The sequence below is a fragment of the Corvus brachyrhynchos genome, unplaced genomic scaffold (genome assembly GCF_000691975.1).
Source record: "Corvus brachyrhynchos isolate BGI_N302 unplaced genomic scaffold, ASM69197v1 scaffold258, whole genome shotgun sequence".
NCBI lineage: Eukaryota > Metazoa > Chordata > Aves > Passeriformes > Corvidae > Corvus > Corvus brachyrhynchos.
Genome location: NW_008240122.1, coordinates 5,266,269 through 5,290,412, shown reverse-complemented (window position 1 = coordinate 5,290,412; position 24,144 = coordinate 5,266,269). Strand labels below are relative to the sequence as shown.

Below are 24,144 nucleotides of genomic sequence, written 5' to 3'. Positions count from 1 at the left end.
CGTGTGCGGCTGAATGGGCCTGAATGAGGCAGCCTAAGCTGTCCGGCTCGCTAGCGAGGTGTGCTGCGCCTGGTCATAATAATGCACTGCGGAGCCCTGCAGCTTCTGAGCAGCATGATGATGAGGGGCAGGCTGTGCCTCACTGCACCATCGCCCTCCTCGCTAGACCTGTTGTCAGCTCGCGTTGGAGTCCCTGTCGGTTCCGTGGTAGCGCCATGCTGTTGGTGGCTCTGTTGGACAAGGGATTATTCGTGTTCCTTTTTTTTTTTTTTTTTTTTTAAACAATTTTTGCTTCCCGTTTTGGTCATTGCAGAGGACAGTCCTGCGTTTTTAATATTACTAGCGATGCGTTTAGAAATGTAATCCACTGTCGAAATAGAACGCATTTTGTGAAATTGGAGGATGGTTTCAAATTCAGTCTAAAGGATGTGAGTTTAGCGTTTGTGGTTTTTTGTTTGTGGTTTTTTTTTAAATTAAAACAAGTGGCTACAGAGAAGCGTACAAAAAGGAGCAATTCTGTTGCGAAAGCAGCACCAGGGACCACTTAGTGCTATCTCTGCATTAAGAGAAGATGCAGTAGAGTGGAATTGTCTTTTCATTCATTATGTTCTTAAGGAATCAAATGACTGTCAGCTCGTCATGTCTAATGTGAACGATGGCTACTTAAAATTTAGGATTTTTTGAAATGCTGTCTCTGGGCAAAGAAATTTGGTGAATAGAAGCCTGAATTTATTCTTTAGTTTGAATTACGAACTTACACAGCAAACCATCCGTAAAGCAGGGGAAAAAAAAAAAACCAAACCCACAATGAACGTAGCAGCAAAAGACTTACTGCATTTAGTCATCATCTGTACAGAACCAAAAATGGAGTATCTTCAAGCAAGGTCTGTGTAAAAATGGGTGTGTCCAGGAGGCACGGTGACACTTTGAATGTGGTTAGAGTTCGTCCTGACAGACCAGACTGGCTCAACCTGTGACTGTCCAGTGTTCCCCATGCTAGATAAGCCAGAGCGATTTGCTCCCAAAACAAGCTAACCTATCATAACCCTAATTTTAGTCTATATAGGCTAGTCTGGTTGTTGTTCTATAGTTAATCCTGCCAGAACAGAAGTGTCCCTTCAGTTCTGATGCTTGTGAAGTACACCGAAATGCCAAATTTTAGAGGCAAGCAGTGTCACCTGCTCTGCCATTCGCTGGTAGCTCTCTATTGGGCAGTGTTCGTCAGCTCTGTGGAGGAGCTCCCAGACTGGGTTACTGCAGAGCAGCCACGGCTGTAATGAAACACTACCTCTAGAGGCTGCATGTGCCACAGAAACGGCCGCACACGCAGCAGCTCCCCTGCTTTCCTGGGAGGTTTGGATTCTTTGTCAGGCCCTCCGCACACTCTGGGGGTGGGGGATGGGAGCTATTGCAGTGAAAATGAAAGTGCTGCAACGTGAATCACAGAATGCCACGTCAAAGCTGTGATGGCATCAAATGAGGGTTTCAGGTGGGTCTCGGCCACAGTAAAGGGGATGTCAGACCTTCTGCACGGGCACCTTACAGTCAGCATTTAACCACTCGGTCTGGAAGCCGCTTTGAACTGGTGAAGGTGTGCACACTATGACGTGTATGGTGCACCATTATCCAGAACTCCGGGAGGCCCCTCTAGGAAGGCCACAGTGGCGTGTAAGTGGCAGTCATGGTTCCAGGCTGATAGCCCTCCACCTGGGTGGCACGGGAGGCAGGGAGCTGGCAGGCTTGCTGGCTCCGCCTTTTACTGCTGTTGCGCAGCAGTCCCTGCAGAGCCCAGCACTGCAGAGTACAGATGGTGTTTGTTCAACCTTGCCCCACCTCCCCGCTTATCTTTCAACTGCTCCATACCTGTGCCTTCTAATAAGCTTTGTGCTCTTCTCAAGCACTGTACCTCTTACAGGTATTGTCAGAGGTCATCCAAATTCATCGTTAGGATGTGTTAAGTTGCTGGAAGAGTTACAGAGAAGGAAGAGTTTGGGAATGCTTAACAACTTTCATACTGCTATGTCATGTCTCCATATAAAATTATTTATATAAAACAGTATGTGACTCAACTTGGTAACCCATAAGTATTAACCTAAATAAACTAGATTCTTGCTGCTTAAATCTGATCTACAGCTTTCTGTGGATATAACTATCTTATGGAAATGTAGCACATCATTCTCTTAACCCAAACAATAAAAATGTAAATAGCATGCAAAGGTATGAGTCTGTGTTAGTGATACTCTCCAGACAAGTGAAAATCTGTTAGGCTTCTGCTGAATGACCAGCAGAACACTTCCATCCCAAAGCTTAGTTTTGAATTGGTTATGTTCTCAGCAGTGCTGCTGCCACCTTAGTCTTTTTTCTTGGGTGTTTTTTTTTTTTTTTTTTTTAACAAAAAGTGGAACCTGCATGAGAATTCTTCCTACAGCAGCTGAAATGAATCTGTAGCTGTCAGTACCCATTGGCTGCTGATTTAGAAGTTGCTCAGTAGCCTAGTCTTGATTCTTAAAGTAGGTGAGCTCCAGCCAGTCTGTGGCCTTTATCTTGGGCTGTTGCTGTATTGTGTGTGTAGAGGGTTTTGTAAGCAGTTCAGCTTTTGTATGACAGCTTGAGCAGCCACCTTCACTTCTGTTACAGGAAGAATAACCCGCAGCTGGTAACTTAAAGTTCACATGCAGTATAAAAATGTAATTCAAATTGAAATTGGCAAAGTAAAAATTGACAGGTATTGTAAATACACTTTCCTAAGTCTTTCCTTGACAGATGCTAATGTGTAGAGAGACTTCGGTGGGCATAGTTAATGACTGAAACTTCCCGTCAATATTGCAGTGATTATAAAAAGATTGCTGCTGAAATGGTCACAACAGGAACAAAGTTGAAAAAGCAGTGTTGAAATTCAGCAGTGAATGTATTTTCTGTATTTCAGTGGTTTTTACTCTTCAGTGGGGTACTATGAAGTAAAGGGTTCAAGAAGCTTCCCTGAAGGAAATGCGTTGCCTTGTTACTGCAAAGCAGTACTCAAGCTATCCAGAATTTGTTTGAAGAATTAGCTGATTTGAGAACCTAGGGAGAGTATTTCTACAGTCGTCAGACATCTTGGTGTTCTTTCAAGAGCAAAGTTCATTTTGGGTTTGGCCTGAAAGACGGATGATTTTTATTGCTGTCAAATCTAATGGATTCAAAACTGGTGAGAGAGGAAAATGAAGTATAAACTGGAGCTTACCCAGCTGATACAGAAATTGTCTTAGACCCACAGAACCTTTCTCTAGTGGCCCTATTACCTTATGCTGACTGAGTCAATGTAGAAAGTGGTCTGAAAAAAGTGTAGACAGCTGTATGCCACTGAAATAACCAGTTTGAACTGAAGCTGGTATCTTTTACAGCCAGATCTTGGACATGAAGCTTCATGTTCATCAGGGGATGGTTTAATTCTAGTGAAGAGTATATTTTTCTAATTTTAGTTAGTTGCCATAAATTTGGCATTTGGAGGTTACTGCTGCATTGCTGAGACCTAAAGTACTCATTTACACAGCTTAGTGTGCCGTGTAAATGAGTTTTTTAAAGCAGTCTGTGGTTTTAAAGGGCTCGTGTGCCTTGAGCTTGCTAGTGTTGCTTGGGTTATTGGTTGATACACGTGGTAATCTATTACTTGGGTGTATTTGATATTACAGGGTCTGGAAAGGATGATAGGCTGCCAGTTCTTACTTAGCAAGCAATCCTGATGACTTTTGAGCTGTATTAGTGCTATTTCAGATTAGTCCTGAAGAGCAGCTACCATATTCAGAGGCCTCTACAAATATGTTGCATTTTGCCTTGAACTTTTGTTACAACTGTAATTGTATTCTGTTTTATTGCAGGCTGATCAACTGACAGAAGAGCAGATTGCAGGTGAGGTTTCTATGTGTTGTGTTGCTGCTACTGCTTGACCTGGCACATCTCTTAATCCAGTGGCAGTCTGTGTTACACAAGATATTTAGCTTTCTTAGATACTAAAGTCGTATGGTAGAATGTTTTAATTTGTCACCTAAGTTTTAAAGGCTTATCTACTGTAAAAGCACCGTGGATATAATGAATGTGTAGTTAAAAAATCGTCACAGCTTTTCTAGCTAGTAGACTTGCGCTTATTCTTCTCTCATGACTACAGAGGTGTCCCAGGTGGAGACTGAAAGAGGGGTGGGGCACAGGGGATGACGACAAATCTGGTGAAGGCTTGGAATATTCAGTGCTTTTTTAACAGACGGCAAAAATAATTTACTTTGCTGTCTCCTGTCAGCAGAGATGTTTGAGTGGCTCTTGATGACAGCAGAGACTGGCTTCATGATGACAACTCTTGATATTCCATATTTGGAACTGTATTGTGTACTTGGACACAAGTGTTGTGTATGCTGTTCTGATGGTCTGGCACTTGCTCTGAAATGCTTAAATAAATGTGCATCTGTTGTATCTTGGTATTGGCCCCCTAGCAATGGGTTATGTGCACTGACAACCACCTACTAATGGCAAAAACTTCTGGTTATCATGTCTTCTACTTATGCAGCCTGCACAAACTTGTGTCTCATTGCTCTTGGTACACTGATTTTAACTTGAATAATAGATGTGACTTAAAGCTGGTGATACAGAATTCAGCTTTGCCATAGACATTCAAGAACTTCATGATTTTGATCTGACAAGTGTATGGTGTTAATACTAGAAAGTCTTGATGTGCGTAACTGTCATGTGAAATTATTTTAGTGGATGTTAGGGTTCTGCTAATCTAATAGTACCAGGTCAAGCATACAAGGAACAGCCTCTGAGACACTACTGTTTAACTATGGTGCAGCTCTTGAAGGCACTGTATTAAACAGAAGTGTCATTATGAGCTGGTTTGTTTTTGCCATAATTGCCAAATCTGAAGTTTAAGAACATTCTTCTGTAGCTTTTAGACTTCAGAAGCTTGCTTTTACTCAAAGGAGACTAATTATGGTTTTGTGGAAAGTCCTTAGTCTATTTACTTGTTGCCATGGTACTGTCTTACGAGTAAGCACAAGCCAAATTTAGTTAAACTTCAGATTTTTTGGGGTGGGGGGTAACTGGCCTACATAGCTTAAGGGGTTTGTGATCATTTTAGTTAGAGCATGATTTATCAATTGTCACTTCTGTCTTTCCAATAACGGTTCATTGTTCCAGTTAATTGTAGAAGCGTTATTAGTTGATGTAGCCAATTATGGAATATAAACAGGAAGTTTATTAACACTACCTTGGGATTAGTGCAAATTTTAGCTATTCAGTACTGATCATACAGTCCTCAGAGCCAAAACTAAGTACTGATGAGCCTGTCATACCGGAATAGAGGCTTTCATGTGCATGGAAGGAATAAAAGTATGTCTTGGTAGCCAGTGTAAAATGGCCTGCCGCTTTCAGGGCAGTTATGATGTTTTGTTAAGCAAATGTATTTGCAAGTAAACCGTGTACCTCAGATGTGAAGACATAAGCCCACTGCTGGTGTGTGAAGGAATCATTCTCAGTACTGCTTAGGAAAGGCTGCATCTATTTATTTTTGCTGTTGAAGGCCAGTGATCTTGCATGTTAAGATTCTTAGAGGTACAGTTTGAATGTTCTGCTGAGAGTGGCTTGAAAAACTTGAGCCACCACCATTCTAGCTGAGCTTCCCTGGAGATACTAGCTTTTGGTTTGAAGGCAGACTTAGGAAATGGTAGTGCAAGGTAGAGACAACATTTATCTTTCCTAAAATAGAAGACCAGACTACTTAAAGCAGCCACTTCCCCAGGGCTTAAATTCTTCCCCCTCTGCTGTGAAGCACCAGAATACAGTTGTTAAAAGTTCCAGGTGTCATTTCCTGTGGAACACATTGATCATATAGGACTGAAGCTTCTTGTCAATGTCGGTAGGGGTGGAAACCTTCCCAGATTTTGTTCATGTGAAAGACTGATACTGAAAGCCAGGTAGCTACAGAATGTAATACTGGCTGCAGTTTCATTCAGAAAGAATTAAGTTGTGAAGTTAAGTGGCTCTCCCTTTGGTTAAGTGTTGTATTACAAAGATATATAGGTCAGGACCTTTTGGGTGGTCAGATGGGAGAGCAGCCTGAAAATGCTTTTGTCCCAAAGCCAGCTGGTGTAGTGAGCTATCCTTCCCCTGGACTTGAGAGTTCTAAACGGGCTCTGTGTACAAGTAGGCCTATGTATGGTGTTCATTGTCTCGTTCCTTTAGTGTGCTGTGGTTCTCTGTTGGGGATTTGACTGCAACAGTGATTTAAAATTTGTCATTGTAGAAATAGACATGTTTGAGTGTTGAGGTCCTGGTAGCTGTGAAGAGAACAATTGACATTCTCCTATAAATATTCCAGGCATAGCTGGCTAAATTGCATACGAGTGGATATGGTAGTCCTGGTTCACTGAACATATTAGGTCATTGAAGGCTGCCACTCCATTTGAAAAGGTGATGTGGTGCACAGATGCCTCAGAAGCTATGGTTAAAAGAATATTTTGAGCTAGGTTGTTGGAGTTCACATTCTGTTGGATTAATCTGTCTTTCATGGGGCCTGTAAGTAGTTTTTTCTCATGATGCAGGATGCTTTTCAGAAGGGTGAAAAGGCTGAAACCGTGTAACCTTAGAACAGAGTTTTTATTTGCAGTTTGGTGTGGAGAAGTGTGGAATAAAGAGGATTTGCTTTACATGCTATATGGAGTCAAGGCGTTTTAAGTGTACGAGGTGTGTTTTATAACCTTATGTTGCAGCATGCCAGAATTGAGTTGCTCATTAAACTTCAGTATTTCATAGGTGCCTTCACTAGCCATGGCTGCAAATCTACCAAAGCTATGCTAGGTTGTTCTTGTTCTAGTCTAAACTGCATCTGCGTAGGTTGTTACTCCTTTGTTCTAATTACTGGAGGTGGTTCCTAGAAGTGGTTAGAGAGGTATTTTAATGGTATTCTTGATCCAGCATTTCACAAAGGAGTATGCTGCTAATCTTCAACTTGTTTTATTTTCTTTATGATTTATAGCTGTTTGCTTTTTAGCCTACAGCATCTTTGAGTAAAAGAAGGGTAGAGTTGTCCTTTGAATGGTTCAAGTTTGAGAATACACCACTGAAAGGCCCATGTTATAAAACACAAGTCTTTGAATTTTGTGTAAGAATTAAGTATTACCTTTTCTAAGCAGGGTCACTGCATTACTGTGAAGTTTGCTTCATGTTCGGGTTAGTGATGGTTGACTTTCACATGAAGGATGAAGTGGTTAACAGCTAAATGTTTTGAGTAACGCTTGAGCACTTTTCATGAAGATGCAACCTTCCCCTTCTGGGGTTCTTCTATGATAGACTATGAACTTCTCTACTAGGATTGACCCAAGAGCATTTTCTTCTCTGGTGTAAGAGTTTAGTCCCAAGAAACCCGTTTGTTGCCTCCAAGATAACTGAAACCAGCCCCCCAAAGACCATTTGGAAGTGGCTGTAGGTATACTGGCTTGAAACTGTTTCTACTGATCCTGTGGTAGCCTTGCTCTGATTCTCATGGGCTGAACAGGGGGGATTGGCTCTTGGAACACTTCAAACTGTTAAATGTAGAAGAGTAGGGGATTTTTTTTCCTGGATGGGACTTTATTGCAATTCTGGTGTTACAGCTGCATTCGTGAACTATAAAAACCCTATTTTTGTAGTTGAATTTTTGATATTTGCCAGCTTGTACTCACCTCAAGGGTTTCAGAGTATGAAGTAAGGCTTCATTCAGGTCATGTGAAAATGCAACTTTTCCTGTGACTAATTCTGGTCTGGGAAACCCACCATCTGGAAAGCTGGCTGCATGGAAATGTTGAAAAAAACCAATTCTTGGAAGTATTTGTGATGCAGGAGTACCCTTGAGCTGATGAGTTGTCCAAAGCCATGATCTCAGATGGCTCAAAAGCTGTAAAGGGATCTGAAGTCTACAAGGGAATAGAGAAGATGTTTGTGCTTAACTGTCATGTGTGCATGAGCTACTGCAGTCCAGTGAGCTAGCTTAAGGTCTGTGGCCAAAGACAGATGGCATGGATTAAAACCAACTCCATTTTTGGACTGGACAATTAAACATGTTATGCTTGTATTAATATTCTTGGCTACAATACAGCCATTGTAGGGGGTTAAGAGGTAGTGTTGAAACACAGCAAAGCAGCCTTAGAACTAGTCAGAAACATTTCTATGAAGGCTGTTTCAGAGTACAGTAGGGCTGAAGCAGTTTTGTAAGCAGCTTTTCAGGAACGACGACTCCAGTGACTTTCCTCCTTGAACAATTGTGGTAGCATACACTGTTCAGACATCTGTGTCCAGCGGAAGTGGGTTATATTGAGAAACTTGGGTGTAGTTTGGTCTGATTATACCTTTTTCTGTTGACTCATCTCCTCTATTAGTAATAAAAGTGCTATTAAGCTGTAGCATATGTATTTTTAAAGTACCATTTTCAATTTTCTCATAGCAATTCCATATTGTTTCCTTTTGAGATGCAGTTCCTACCAAGGGTGTGAATCATTGTAGTTACAGATAGCCATTTTAGCTCCATATTAGGAATCCTTATTCAAGATAGAGAGTAACAAACATCCGAGGCCTTCGGAAATGGATGTCCTTCCATCTTAACTTAGGTCAACATGTGGTTGATTGGTAGACTGGTGGGTGTTTTTTCAGATGCTGATGCTGCCATATTGGCATTGCAATTATAGCAGGCTGAGCAGTATAGCAAAATTTTCATGAAAGATTGAAATCATATTTTGTAACTTGCAACAATCAGTAGCAGTGAATTTTTTACTACTGTTAACATTTCAAAGCTTAAGGGATTAACTTCTTTCGTTTTTGTGCAGAATTCAAAGAAGCTTTTTCACTATTTGACAAGGATGGTGATGGTACTATAACTACAAAGGAGTTGGGAACAGTGATGAGATCACTTGGTCAAAACCCCACAGAAGCAGAGCTACAGGATATGATCAATGAAGTAGATGCTGATGGTAAGATCTTTACTAACAAGTAATTTAATAAAGTGTGTAAGCCATTTTTCTAACAAGGTAATTCTCTTTCAGGCAATGGTACAATTGACTTTCCAGAGTTTCTGACAATGATGGCAAGAAAAATGAAAGATACAGATAGTGAAGAAGAAATTAGAGAAGCGTTCCGTGTCTTTGACAAGGTACTGTAATGTTTACCTGAAATATTTCTGTTAAAAAAATTTGGTCTGATTGTAATGTGCTTTCTCACAGATCTGAGGGTATTTGCAGTCCTGTCATAGACAGCCTCTAGGTTGGCCAGTCACCCTAAAGCTTAATTTACTCTGGTTGTATGGGAAAGTCAAATGAGTTACCAGGATAGTAGTGAGTGACACTATTTTAAGTACTGCTTGCTGTGATACTGAGATACTTGCAGATGACTGGCAGGGAAATTGTTTTTTAAGTATTAAAATGTAACGTTTTAAGTCTGTCATGTAGTCTTTGCTAAGTAAATTGCTAAAAGAGTCTAAAATTACTCAGCTCACTTAAGATTCACCTTGGAGCTGAAAACATGATGTGAGGTGCCTTGGGGAGGGTGGGGAGGAAAACATCAGTTGAGTTAGTATACACTAGTGCTTCAATATTCAGTGTCCCAGCTAGTATTGGAATATGTGAAAGTCATCTCTCAAGGCCTTGTGGCTTTGTGCTGGGCTCCATTAAACAGGCAAATCAGATAAGTAGCTTCTGTTCTAAGAAATCACCACTTGAACCACAGTCACATGATTTAGTAGGCAACCGTCACCTAAGAAGTTGCAAAAGGTGCCAATTGCATTGTTTGTGGTTTAAAAATGTGTCGGAATAAGACAAAGATTATAAGATGGTATTACACTGTCCAAAGATATTGGAGAATGCTGAAGATATGCTTACAGCTCTCATTTTCCTTGTGTAAGTGCTAGTAGTTAAGGCTGTGTTAACTTCTTAATGTTCCATTTGCTCTGCACCGTTCCTGAGTTACAGTTAAGTTGCTAGGCCTTAGGCAAGTCTACTCGAGTGTTCCTTTTTCTCCTCCCAGGATGGTAATGGTTACATTAGTGCTGCAGAACTCCGTCATGTGATGACAAATCTGGGGGAGAAGCTAACAGATGAAGAAGTTGATGAAATGATTAGGGAAGCAGACATTGATGGTGATGGTCAAGTAAACTATGAAGGTAAGGGGTTGTTAATTGATTCTTTTTATGTAGCACTTCTCATGCTTGTTCTTGTGTGGGTGCTGATAGGCACACTGAGTTTAAATAGGGCAGTGTTCAGACAAGTTCGTCTGAACGCACACAGTGTTCCTTTAAGCTAATGTTCAAATAGTATGTACATTGTGTACCTCTAAATGGCTTTAAGTTTTGAGTGTTATTGCTGCCTTTGTGCCAAAGGCAAAAAAGGACTATTCAGCTGTACAGTGTAAGAATTAACTTTATTGATCTAATGATGTCTAATGACCATTAGAATAAGCAGGTTGTCAGACGTTCACATACTGTTTGTACTGTTCTGTTCACTAATGCATGTTGATCTGACTGTAGGAAGTCACTCATTTGTCATTAATGGTTTTAAAATTACTTAGCAGTCAAAAGGGGAAAGTTTTTAAAATATGCAGAAACTTCAAAACCTTCAAAAGATATTTTAAATACATTTATTTCACATAAATCAGCTGCAACAGTAACTTCTCTTTCTTCCTTTCTTCCTGACATTGAAACATAAATGAAGCCATCCAAGCAGAAGTTCTTGTAGATAGTTGTTGGCAGCTGAGACACGCTAAGCTTGTTCATTTTAAATTTTGAACATGTCACAGAAAATTTCTAGGGTATTTTCAGATAACATCTGTGCCGTTTCTGAGGTGTAGGTATGCCTTCCCTTTGAGGCCTTTTTGATTGTGGACTAAGGATAAGCAGTCATCTGTGAGTGAAAAGTCATTATTATGTACAAGGCTTCATCACTGTGTTTACAAGTAGGCTGTTCAGAGACTGGCACTAGAGAGGGTCTGTGTCCCTATTGTTTACAGTTGCTCTTTTGAAACTTGAGCAACCAGTTAATGCCTTTTAGGTTCCGGGTTTCCTGTCATTATTGTACCTGAAACTATGTTTCAGCAAGATAAATGAAGAACCATATTGTGGGTTCTAACTTAAAATGGGTTGTGACTAAGCATTGAATCAGTTGCTTAAAGCCAGCCAGGTAAAAAAAATAGTAAGACTTAAACTGTTCCGCTCTGGAAAATAAAAGTTCAAACCAACACAATGTCTTGCCTTGCACACTGACTTAGTTGATTGTCAGTTCAGTGTGATTTGTACTGATCTCTTAGTGATTTTTGGTTATCTTGTCCCCATCTGTAAGTCTGTGGGCTTGGGATCCTGTAATGTTTCATCTTGGAAGTAAGGCTGTTCCCCAGTTCACTGAGAGACCAACTTTTATGGAAAAGTGAAGGCCTTTTGCCATTAAAAATAGGAGGAGTTTAGGTGTGATTGGTGGAAAAGGGGACTGTTTTGAAGATGCTTTTTTGAGTGTAACTGAAAACGCAGTTTTGAAGCAATGTTCAGCACTGGTAAGGCCACTTCTCAGATCTTGCAATTCAGATTTTTTTTTTCCTCAAATAACTCATGCAACTCTTTCCTTTTACAGAGTTTGTACAAATGATGACAGCGAAGTGAAGACGTTGTACAGAATGTGTTAAATTTCTTGTACAAAATTGTTTATTTGCCTTTTCTCTGTTTGTAACTTATCTGTAAAAGGTTTTTCCCTTACTGTCAAAAGATTATGCATGTATAGTAATTAGAAGGCCATTCCTCCATGTTTTTCTCCTTTATCTTACTGTCATTGTTCTGATTTTTGGAAAATTGATCTAAGTAACAAATGTTGCATGTGGCTTACTCTGGATATTTAAGCCCTTCTGCACATCTAAAGGTAGATGGAGTTGGTTAACTGAGGGAACATCTGGATTGTCTATTTGAAAAAGTAGCTTTCTTTAGGAAACTGAGGTATGACTAGCGTGACAAGTTACATAAGGTAAGCTAGGGTTTACTGTGCATTAGCTGTTCCTTAGTTAAAGCAACATGCTGGTTCTAGTTCTCAAGTACATAAGAGTTTTTCCTCTTTCTGTGATGGGAGGATAAGGACTTTTGCAGCTTAACTGCAGGATAAAATGATGTGAATAGTATATATCATGTGGCTAATGCACTGTAAAAGTCATTCTCCTAGCTTACTTCACAGTAACTTCTTGGTGGCCATGCCTGTAACATGTTGTTGAAGTGTGGAGTCTTAACGTTGTAGACGATTTGACAGTCAACAATATGAAACTTAAGTTGCACTAATGCAAAACGGGTGATTTATCCAGGTACTCGTACACAAGTTTTTTTTGTACTGCTGGTCCTGTGCCAGAAAACATTTTCTCCTCTTGTTACTATGCTTTTTAAACTTTGTTTAGCCACTTATTTTAAAAAAAAATCTGCTTATGGCACGATTTGCCTCAAATCCATTCCAAGTTGTATATTTGTTTTCCAATAAAAAATTACAATTTACCCATACTGTTTCAATGTATCCTTGAATTATTTACAGGAATTGTTCAATGCAGTTGCTGCTCTGTGTTTCAGTATGTAGCAGTTTGGTTTGCTTATGCAATGGATTGGCTGTCTTAAAATAGCTTGGAAGGTGAAAACTTAGTCCTTAAACTCTGGCCCTTAATAGTATTGTTGACTTGAAGAAGCTTTCTTACTAGTAGTTCAAAATGTATTTTACAGTCTTGTGTGGAGCTTGGTGCTTCAATAAACTTACCGTAGTGACTGGCTATGCCCACTATCTGTAGACATTGTGAACTGGATGTTGACCTAGTTCAATAGTTGACCTAAAATTAAAATTCCTTGTTCGGACAACTAAACCTGTTTGCTTTCTTTTAATTATTTTGGAGTTTGTTCCCTGTCAGCTGCTACATTGGGGTAACTTAGTCTCACACTTCGGCTTTTCTGAAACTGCCATGTCTGAGTTGCCATTCAGGAAGCAGTCAGCTCAAAGTACAGAAGGAAAACATTCTCTTCCTCATTTGTTATTGAGCATGATTGTGCTTCTAGCACTAGTTTTTTGTCAAGGTTTAAATTTGTTTTAAAGTGGAAGACAAACCTGGTTTCTACCAAGGACAAATCCAAGAAGTCAAAAGAATGCCAGCGGCTGCTCATGCCCATTGCCTCTACTCTCCTGGCAACAACTAACTTGACTGTACATATGCTATCTGGTTATCTTGTTGGGGTCTCTGGTGGCCTCTAAACAAAGCATTGGCCCCTGCCTCTGGGTACCCTCACTGGTCCCAGCAGAGCAGTTACCTAATGCTTTAAAACTCTTTCAGTCATCTTTGGTGTATTTATCATTGCAGTGAGCATCTAAAATTAGGACAGCTGTTCAGTCTGAATTCAGGAACACTTAAGTGTTTATGGTCACTGATGTTAAAGCTCTGCTCTCCGAGGACTATGAACAGCTCTATTGGTTTTCCAGAGGAGGCTTGGCAAAAGTGTTTCAATAACCACCATCAGAATTCCTTAGAACTGTTGTTTGTGTGCTGGCAGTCTGATTCAGGAAGCTTATGCAGTCTAAATTTCCTAGCAGTTAGGATTTGCCTTCTACAAAATAAGTGATCAAACCAGCACTTCCTATCCAGGCTTCATCCTGTGCTCATTAGAGCTTGGAGCAAGACATACTTTCGATGGCACAGGTTGAGGAGAATTTTACAGAACAATCAGAACAACCACTTGAGATTCTGAATTGCTGGAGTACTGGAAGTCTCATTTTTATAGGTAAGTAATGCAAAAAGGGATCTGACAAGAATTTTTGGTTTAGACAGTCTGGTGCCTTGATCTTCAGTAGGCTGGGAATCACACTTAACCCATTCGGTCTTCTGCTACAGCTCAGCATGCATGTGGAAACATCTAAGGTGAAAAGGGGAGGACCCTCTCTACTATCACAATATCCCAATATTCTGAGTTAGAAGGGACCCACACAGATCATGAAAGACTGCCTTGGCCAAGAGAATTGCCTTTGGTAAGATGAATGTGTGAGAAGGCCATGTTTATTTACAGTCACTTTAGCTGCTCCTTGCTTGGGGTGTTGTAATGTCAGGAATCAAAGCTGCTGGTTTTGTTTAGGGTGAGTGTCCATGTTGCTGTTACGTAAATTAAATGCCTGATTTCTAGGTCAGTAACTGAAGTCTTACAGCCCCGTTTACTTAATTCTTTCACTGCAGGATGGGAGTGGTAGATTTCAGTACTTCCTGCTAATGGAAGAATGTCTGCTGAGATACAGTCAAGTGTGGTGGAAGCTAATTGCATTGGTTATGAACCTTTTGGTGGAGGTGCACTTGCAGGTGCTTTTGCAATTGTGAAAGAGTCACTCTAGGTGGATTTCTGATGTGCGTGTGTGTGTAGGAACACTGACATTTCAAGTTCAGCTTCTGATAGCTTTACAAGAGACAATCCATCATCCTGTTAAATATGGTGGATATTCTCGTGTTCTGTTCCAGCTAAAACAAAAGCTTCTGTGGCACAAGAGTGCAGTAAAAGAGCTGGTGGTGTTTTAGTCCAAACTAGACATTGAGGTGGGAGATCTTAAGCCCAAAGACTTCTCCCTTACTGGGTAGGCCTAGGGAGATATCCTGTTGATCCCTGATGGAAGGGAATGAAGAGAGGTTAATCTTAGTAGCACCACTGGCAAGGGGAAATGGGCATACAGGTGGATGTACTCTTTGAACAGGAGAAAACACTTCTTTTACAGCAAATGGTAAAACATAGATCTGGAACCTCTGTGCAGATTCAAAACGCAGCTGATGAGGTGCTGGGCAAATGTCTCCATCAGATCCTGCTTTGAGCAGGGAGTTGGACTAGGTGATCTCAAGAGGTTTGTGCCAAGGTAAATGATTCTCAGAAATAGAAGTGCCCCTGCTAGCTTCCTGGGCTTGCTGTTGTGTCCAACCCTACCTTCATCTGGTGATCCTTCCAGTGAAGGAGGATGCACAGTTGCATGCCACAGCCTGGTGAGTTTTAGAGTAGATCTCTAACTCGTCCTAGTAGTGTTAGGAATCACCAGAGAGGACTACGATACTCTACCTCAAGGTTGTAGGTGAGCTGTCCTGAAAAAACTTAGCACTTGTGGCTGTCTAGTTTTGATGGGGGGAAGTACATGGCTGGATGAGGAATAGTAGCTGGTCAATTTGCAGCCTGTTAGGATAACATTTAATAAATTAATGATAGCTAATAGCTAAAGGAGAAGGTTAGTGAGGATTAAGGGCCTGCTAATAAGATCAGTCTTACTTGGGTGATACTATAACTTAGAAGGTAGGTGAGCAGGTAATGCAGGAGTGCAGCTGATGGTCCTGCTATAGCAACGCACACTGGGTATTTTGGCTTTCAGCCATCGGTCTCTAAAGACTTGGCTCTCTGGGCTAAAGCAGCTGTGTCTGCTGCTCTGTCGGAGTGGGCTGCTCTCGGAAAGTGTTCGGCAACAACCTGGGCACAACGAGTAGTAAAATTACTGCTTTCCTGCATTTTGTGTCACTTCTATGTGTTTATTGGACTCGGTCCAGTTAAGAGAAAAACTGGTTTGCTAACTGTTGAGTAACTAAGGGGAGTTCCCATAGTTCAAGATTAATCTTATTGCCAGCCATTTCCAGTGGGGGTGGGTTGGATATACTAGAGACACTTGAAAATTTCTCCTTCAAATACTGCTTTTAAAAATGGCTTTTCTGTGGAAGTCTCCATGCTGTAATGGACAATGAAGGAAGTTTAATTCAGTTTTTTAAATCATAGACTTTTCAGTTAAAAACATTCAGCTCTACAAAACTTCTATAAAATTGAGTCTTGAAAAGTACTCTTTTTTTACCGAGAATAGTAGGTATTTGGGACAGCAATGTGTATGAATATTCTGGGGGATGCAATGTGAGTATGAAGAAAAAAATGTCATCTTCAACCAGAAGGGACAATTCTGAAAAAAACGTGTACTGCATTTTATACCAATGATTAACAGAACCTTGGAAAGGAGATTGAATCATCTTCGGGACCGAGAAAGAGATGATGGAGAATTTGAGAGATCTCTTTTCTATTTATGCCTACCTTTATCATTAGTACACATTTGTGATTGGAATGAGGAGAGCTAGCTTGTATCTGCTCCAGCTTCTGGTTTTGAAAAAAGTTCTCTCCTACAAGAATAGATACAGCTTGTCAGGGTATCTCTTTACTCTGTTTTCGAATAATTTAGTTGTTGATAGCTGTGTATACACACCAAAAAAAGGATTTTTAGGGCTTAAACTAAGTTTTTGAAGAAAATATAGAAATGACTGGAGTAGGGATGGGGACCTTAATTGTCCAGTTTCCTGTAAGGACAAGTCTGATGTCATAGTTACATCTTTGGATTATGTAAAATAGCAGTTTTGAAATTGTTGACTGCCTTCTAGCTGCTCCTTGGAAAAATACTTCCTATGGCTTTTTCAATAAGAACTATGGAGAAGAGGGCATTTATTTCAGTGTCCTGAACTTGAGAGTCCTGAGATACTGTTCAAGAAATAGTGCAAAGGTCAACTGGGACACCTTCAGACACAGAAGATTCAGTAAAGATGACTTTAACAGTAATAGCCTAAAGATGAGTGTATTCCCTGTGCAACTAGTTGGGTGATGTGGCACAATAACTCTTGATGACATTATTGAGAGTTTCAGCTTCAGGCTGTTGAAGAATGGGTCTGCTTTTTACTGGGTGCTGTATGTACACAGAGTAGCAGATTGTTCCTGCTCTAAGATGCTGCCATTCAAACAGAATGTCATGCAGTGTTCTGTAGTGACTGCACACTGATACTTGGCTTTTTTAGGAGGAGCTGAACAGGAAATTATAGTGAAAAAAGGCGATGTAAAAGAAAGGGGGTGAAAGAATATAAAATTAAGAAAATAGCATGAGAGGAAGACAAAAATTTGATGCAAATGTCCAATAATTTGTGCAAGGTGAATCCACCACTATGTTCTGAATAATATCAACACTGTAGGGCTGGGAACCCCTGCCTTGCTCCTGCAGGGTGTTTTCAAATCGCAAGGGTGGTAGCTGGGTTTATACATTTCTAGTGGCCCCCAAAGCTGGAATAGAGTATTTAGATGGTTCCAATTGCATAATCCTCATCCTTGCAGATCAGACCTTTGGCCAGGCATGTACTTGCTGAGGAGTTAAACTTCCCTATTAGTAAACCAGTACTTTTATCAGTAGTAATTGACACCCTGATCAGCAAACCATACCAGCTCTCCGTTCAGTACCTCTCCCTTAGTCACTGAGGTATCACCATCTTGTGCTGGCTCGTTCCTTGTGACAAGGCAACCCTCAGAGGTCAGACAGGTATTCCCCTTCCTTCCAGGTCTGACAGGCTTGAAATTTGGATTGTTGCTGACTGCATCATCACAGCAGCACATCCCAGGTCCTGTGGTACCTTCTTAAAAGGCACATGCTTTTTGGCAGCCAGAAAAGTGCTACCAGTGGCCCTCAAGAGAAGGAATTTCTGCTAGCTTTTTGTGTCTGGAATTGCAGAAAAGTTGTCTGTTTCTGGAGTGAGAGATAATGTATTTTTTTAGACTAAGAAGAGGGGTTTTTTTCACCCTGCTAAAATAAGCAACTCTTGAAATAAAAGGGGAAAAAGAGGATCTGCTCTCTCCCATCTTCCCACTCTATCATGATTTCTGAACCATTAGATGATTTGCAACCCCAGACAGGCTGTGGGGTTTTACAGTTCCCTCTATTTTTAAGGTCTTTGAGACCTGACTACCATAATTTTTTTTTCTATTAAATAACCACTGTTTTTCAAGTACTAATTAAACCTGAGGCCTTTGAAAGACCTGTGAAGCTCCCTGTGTCTGAAGTGGAAATGCAGAGTCTTTTATTGCTGCCAAATTAGTCACACAGACTAGGAAAATCATAATTTAAGGTCTACTCTAAAGCTCTGTGGTCAGTGTAGTCTTTACATTGATTCAAAAGGTCTTGAATATGCTTAAAAATAAAGCTTCTTAATGGATTGGGATGTATGATAATTTCTAATAATTTGGAATTGATTCACAAAGCAATGTAAAATGTCATTAGAATTTTTCCTTTTTTAAAAGATGTTAGAATTAAGACACTGCATAATTGATTTGCATTTTCCACTCTGAGAATGCTAGGCATTTTTCCATGGAGTTAATAATGGCATTTATTTATACATACATTGCACTTTTAAAGGCTGCCAAGATAAAAAGTATTAGAGGAGTGTTTTCTGCTGACTCTCTGAGGAAGTCATTGCCACCAGGCAGATTAAAAGCCAGTTTGCAAGTTCATCTGAAGCCAAGAGCAAAGGAGCACTTTAGCAATTCTTCTTGTCATTTTAATCATTCATTATTTCACCAGTAGGGCAAGTTTCTTCATTTTTTAAATGGACTGTGATGCCCACGCTAATCATAAAGGGAAGTTACACCTCTGCTAGCTTTTCCATTCCCTTCCACCATAGCAGCATAACTGCATTGATACTGTGGGGGTTTCTGCAGGCAGTAGCTTCCCTAAAATCTTTAAAATCCTTTTGTGGTTCTTTGCTGGGCTTTGGAAGGAATGCTACAAAATAATCTCCTTCTGTCAGCTTTTTCTTTCCCCTGAATTTGCCTGTGTTCTGCCTTTCCCTAAGGAAGCATTTGCTAAGGAGACCCATCTCCACATACCCTGAAGAAATCTTCATGTGGTCCAAGCTGGAGGTCCCTAGATTGCCATGATATAGATTCATCATTCATCTGGCATAAATTACACTTTGGGTAATTTTGGGTGTTATTACCAAGATTCTCATAAATTCTCTTTGGCTACTGAAGAGATGTATAAAATGCTCTTGCTGTTTTTCTCTTCTTAAAAAGTAATCTTCACAGGCAATGGAATTGGGGAAAACAGGGAAAGGGGTTCATATGCATGGTCTTTGCTTTCTTGGCTGCCTCTAGCTAAAGATAAGTCTGCTTCCACGTTAGCAGTTGAAAAATAATTAAAATCAGTCATTTGCTTGTGAAGCAGATTGGAAGTATTACCAAGCCTGAGACCTTATTTCTCATCTGCATTTGAGAGAAAAGTACCTCCTTGCATTCTGTCTGTGAAGTGTAGGCAAGCAGTTATTGAGGTAATTTGCTGAACAGTCTTAAGCAAACTGGCAGTTTTCAGAGAACATCTGATGCAATTACATTTTCTATCAGAAGCATGGGGAAAATGCACCCCATATTCAAATGTGTATGTTTGTCTTCAGCCCTCTCTTCTGCACCTAGCCAAAGCAGCCTGTTTTCACCAAAATTGCTGATAGTTACATCTATTCACTGTTAGCTTAGTAGGATGAAAGCAGTCATATAAATGGTATACTCCACTTGGGTTGAGTTTTTTCCTCAAAGGGGACAGGCAGATTTTAACTTGCCAATAATCCCAAAGGGCAAAATTTCACTGGTGATCTAGTACAACTCTGAGGAATACTCTAGCCTTTTCAGACGAGGCTTCTCTTAGCTTTTCACAGCTCTGGATTGTTCTGCTATTTCAATAATTTTCAGAAGAATCTATTTTTAATTTCACTGATGAAACAAATTGGGTGCCATACTGGTTAGTGCTTTCATCAGTTTTTGACTAATTAAAATAAAGACAAATTGAGAGTTTCCATTTCCAATCTGCCTTTAGAGAATAAACTGCGCAAGAAACTCAACTTACCTGCTTATTCAGCCAATGCTAATAGTAGTTATGCTGTGTAACATTGCCTGCAAGAAGCCCAACTCAACAAGTGAAGCCCACGCACAGTTTCAAAGGAGAAGGCAGAGAAAGACTTTCTTTCTAGCTGTAAAACCCAAACTAGTATCTTGCTATTAAGTGCTTCTGTGTGCTTTCTTCCTATTTTTGGAGGCGTGACAGGGAAAATGTTACCAACATACTTGTTTAAAAGCACCCTGAAGAATTCCCAGCACCTTATCTCTTAAAGACAAGGTAAGCACTTATGTACATATGAGAGACAGAAACAATAGCCATGGCTCACTTTCAGAGCGTCAGTGGGTGGAGGCTCTAGGAATTGTTATCTTGTAGCTAATCTATGACCTGTAACATCTGCTAGAGTTGTACTAGATCAGCAGTGACATTTTGCCCTTTGGGATCATTGGCAAGTTAAAATCTGCCTTTCCCCTTTGAGGAAAAAAGCCCCAACTCTAGTGGAGGATGCCATCTGAGATTTAAAATACGTTCCTCAGAATATTTTGCTTTCGTGTTTTTTTCACGTACAAGAAGTAGGTTGGTTGGGTTTTTTTGATTCCCTCAGGGAGACATTTGAATGTTGTAGTTAAAGGTACACATTTTTTCATTTGTCCTATTTCTTCAGTTCTCACCACCAGTCTCCCCTTTGTTGGGTGCAAGCAATCCCCAAACAAACCTACATATTTACCTTTTGAGTTTTTGTGAAAAGCACTGCCATTGCTGCTCCTCCCTACTCTTGGCCTTATTTTCTATTCAAAATACAGAGCTGGTGTGTTTAATTGTTCAATGGACTCCAGCAATGCTGATGGTTTTGGCTCCACAGTCATTCTTGTGAGATAACTTCATTTTGCCAATAGAGCTGCTTTTAATTCCACTGTTCAGAAGATGTCTGTCCTTGTGGGCAGTACTTTTTGTCCTGAATCCCAGCACTTGAGATAGCATAGGGAACAGGAGACTGTCTAGTGTGACAGGTACCCAGCAAAAAAGCTCTTCACCTCTTGAACAGAGATTTTACCTCTTCAGTGAAGCTTAGAAGACTGTTCAGAGCACCTACAGAAGACTATTTAATACAGCCTATGTGAACCTGTTGCCATGCTGAAAACAGCCCCAGTTCAGATCCTTACTGTTGCTCGTGATATGTGTATATTCTAATTCATTCATCATGGGGAGGGTCTATCTCCTCTGCTAACTTGCAGCCTCAAAGGAGAGCCTAGCAAGGGCATTCTTTTCCAGGCTTACTTGCTGTTTGGCACAGCAATCTCAGTAATGTGGAGACAAAAACAAAAGTGTCATATGAATTTTGAGCCATTCAGTCAAGCTACCCACAGCAATAAATCCGACATTCTCAGCTCAATTTGAATTAACTTACCAAAGAGATTTTTGGCTATTTGCCACTTACAATTATTCTAATTTTGTTTGAACATGTAAGTCCTAATTTTTATCTTAGTGTTTATTTTCTCCCTAAATATTCTCTATTACAATAGAGCACTTTTGTGCAATTACTTAATTGTAAATAGTGCTTTAGAAAATCATTGGAGCCTTAGCTTTATGGGAAGCTGTGCTTAAGCAAGAACAGAACCTTGAAAGATACCTATGCAAAAGGATGGGCCATACCCATGAGTCAGTTTCTACCTTCAGTTCCACCATATTGTTCTTCTCTGTCATGTGGAAGTCTGGGAAGTATGGGTAGCTTGAAGGTCCTGTCATCCTGCTGTCTGTGCTTTTTCTTTCAGGATATTAACAGTACCACCAGGACATTAAACCCTCAGCTCTCTTCCAGCTCCTAGGTTTGCATGCAAGTAAATCAGATGAAAATTATGTGATAGGAAAACTGATTTATGTATTTCAACATTGAAGCACACCTGTGACTCCCATTTATATGCTTCAACTAAAGGCCGCTGAAGTCTCCTTTTGATTTCAGTGTTATCTGGATCAAGCCCTCAATCTTGACCATCTGTGGGGTAGGTCCTGATACAGTATATTCTTAAGGATATGCTTAATTTCATCCCCATTTAATAAAGCAATTAAGTATGTGATTAACTTGAGTAAGAGGTGAAGCCTGTGCTAAAAATCAAGCATGAACTTTGCTGAACTGGGACTTAAATACTAATTTACTTTAGAGGCTATACTCACTCAACATCTAGAAAATAGGTCTTCTGCAGAGACACAGCCCTGGTAGATATCGCTGTGGATACAGATCTTTTCAGACTAGAGTTATCTAAAATCCAACCATTTTGAAGAAAAACACTCTGGCTTGTTTGTGCCCTGTAATGTACACGGGTCCTTCATTTTACAGTAAGTTTGGCTACACTGCCTGAGTGTACTCATAATGAAAGCAAGTTATTTTGAAGTAAAATCTGGTAGAAATGATTGATAAAACAGAAACTGTGTCAACAGTGCCTTAACTCACCATAATTGCTTCTTTTTCAGTCCAGGTGGTTTGTTTTGTTCTGCAGTCCCAAGGATCTCAAAAATTTACTTCAGTAAGTACTATGCAAATGAATATTTCCACTAATAAAATATGCATGGACATCTGAAATGCAAAACATGTACATAAATTGCCATGTGTTTGCTGACGCATAGGAGCTCTATGTGTGACCTGAGCACAAGAAGTAATTCAAATCAGCTTAGCACTAGCACTGAGGTGATCCAGAGAGCTGTGAGGGGCTGCCTTATTTAAATAAACTCGAACTTGCCAGAGACTAGAGGCACTGCTAAATGAGATCCAGTGAATGGCTCTGTGGTGGTCTGTGAAGTTACCTCACCTAGTTACTGGCTGTCATCCTGTCTTGGACGATGCCCCTTTCCACAGCAAAACTAGCAGAACAGAAGGTGTGCCCCACCCCAGCTGCTTTATTGCTGGAGTCTGCTTCTTGCTTTAAACTGCAGGTGAAGTGAAATTGAAGCTAAACCAACAGACTTCACACTGAAGCTGTTGAGACACTGACTATATTCTCTTCACTGTGAGCATGGCAACCACAAATATGGTGTTAGTAAGTCCTTAAATTATTGCAGAAAGGTGTGATAAGCTGATCTATTAATACCCTAACAATCATCAGCAACTTCATCTCAGCTGGTGTGGGAGGTCCTGTTACCCTATGACTTGGACCTGTGGCTTTGGTGCTCTGTGGCACACCAGGGCATTGGTGTTTTAAGCACAGCTTGCAAAGAACTGTATTGCAGGAACTGTCTTTTTAATGGCAATGAGATGGCTGCTGAAAAAAGGGCAACACATCAGCTCATGTTTATGGGTTTTACAGCCAAATTGTCTTCAGCTGGCTACTAAAACACCTTAGCTTTCTTTTTGTGGCTATTCAATCTTGAAGGTCCTTTCTGGTGTGCGTAGTGAAAAGTGATATATGTTAACCATCCTCAAAAAAAGAGACAAGATAAACAGTGTTTTATTTCTTCCCTTGTAAGGGTTTAAAAGAACTAAGAGTATCTGCCAGATTTACAAGGAGGTGTGTTTTGGCGGTGTGGCTAAGATGAATTCAGATTGTAGAGGAGCCAAAGGATGAATATTTCTGCTGCTGAAAACAGGAGTGAGTGCATTGGATGCATATCATGTCCATGTGACAGAAAAAAATGATCTGTAAAATTTCTGTCTTGCTTAAATTACAATTCCATAAAATTTAAAATGCTTTCAGCCCTTTCAGTATTGCAGCCAACTCTAATCGCTTCAGTAGTAGCATGACTTCTCTGGCCTCTGTAATACAATTCCTGATTGACTGCAAGAGATCAAGCTCAAGGCCACTGCAGCTCCATTTTAGTATTTCATTCAAAATATTGTGTATGTTGTTTATTAGATTGTCAGCTATCACTGCACAGGCAATACCAACCTGAGTAACTATACTTCCCATCTGTGGGTTTGGCACTGCATTGAATAGCCCTCCAGTCACACCCTTCTCAGTAAAGGAATAAAAGCAAAGAAAAGGCCCCCAAACCTGCAGCTTGATGTATTCTCACTGAAGAATGCTCAAGTTACCCTACCACTGGAGTATTACAGAAGGGGCAATTGCTTCAGACAGAGAGACTGGGATTTAAAAGCTGGTGTCTTCAGTTTACCTGACTGAATTTGCTAAATTGAAAATGCAAGTATGTCTGCAGTCTCCTCCTCCAGCAGAATTAGATGATGGGCCATGCTGAGAAGCTGGAAAATGGCAGTCTTCAGTGATTACTATGCTTCACAAAATGGACATCTGTTACAGGCTGAGCTAGGCACCTAAGGGAATCTCTACATGATCTACTGCAGGAAGGCTCAGGCTTTCTCTGTGCACATCCCAAGCCAGGTGCATGCTCCAGACTGGAGAGAAGCCAAGCAGCCATGTTAGGGGGCAATAAGCATGAGTTGATACCCCCGGCCTCCCAGCAGGATTACTAGGTCAGGTGTGGCACTTTACTCCTGAGAACTATGCCCCTGGCTCCGAGC

The 24,144-nt window shown here is 40.5% G+C and overlaps 1 protein-coding gene across 1 annotated transcript; it reads left to right on the top strand.

Annotated features, from left to right (window-relative positions):
• The first annotated feature begins 3,762 nt into the window (after positions 1–3,762).
• CALM2 (calmodulin 2) lies at positions 3,763–12,861 on the top strand. Its single transcript, XM_017744841.1, has 5 exons — positions 3,763–3,888; positions 8,826–8,969; positions 9,042–9,148; positions 10,018–10,153; positions 11,610–12,861. The coding sequence occupies exons 2-5, from the start codon at positions 8,900–8,902 to the stop codon at positions 11,636–11,638; spliced, it is 342 nt and encodes a 113-aa protein (XP_017600330.1). The 5' UTR covers positions 3,763–3,888; positions 8,826–8,899; the 3' UTR covers positions 11,639–12,861.
• The last annotated feature ends 11,283 nt before the right edge of the window (positions 12,862–24,144 follow it).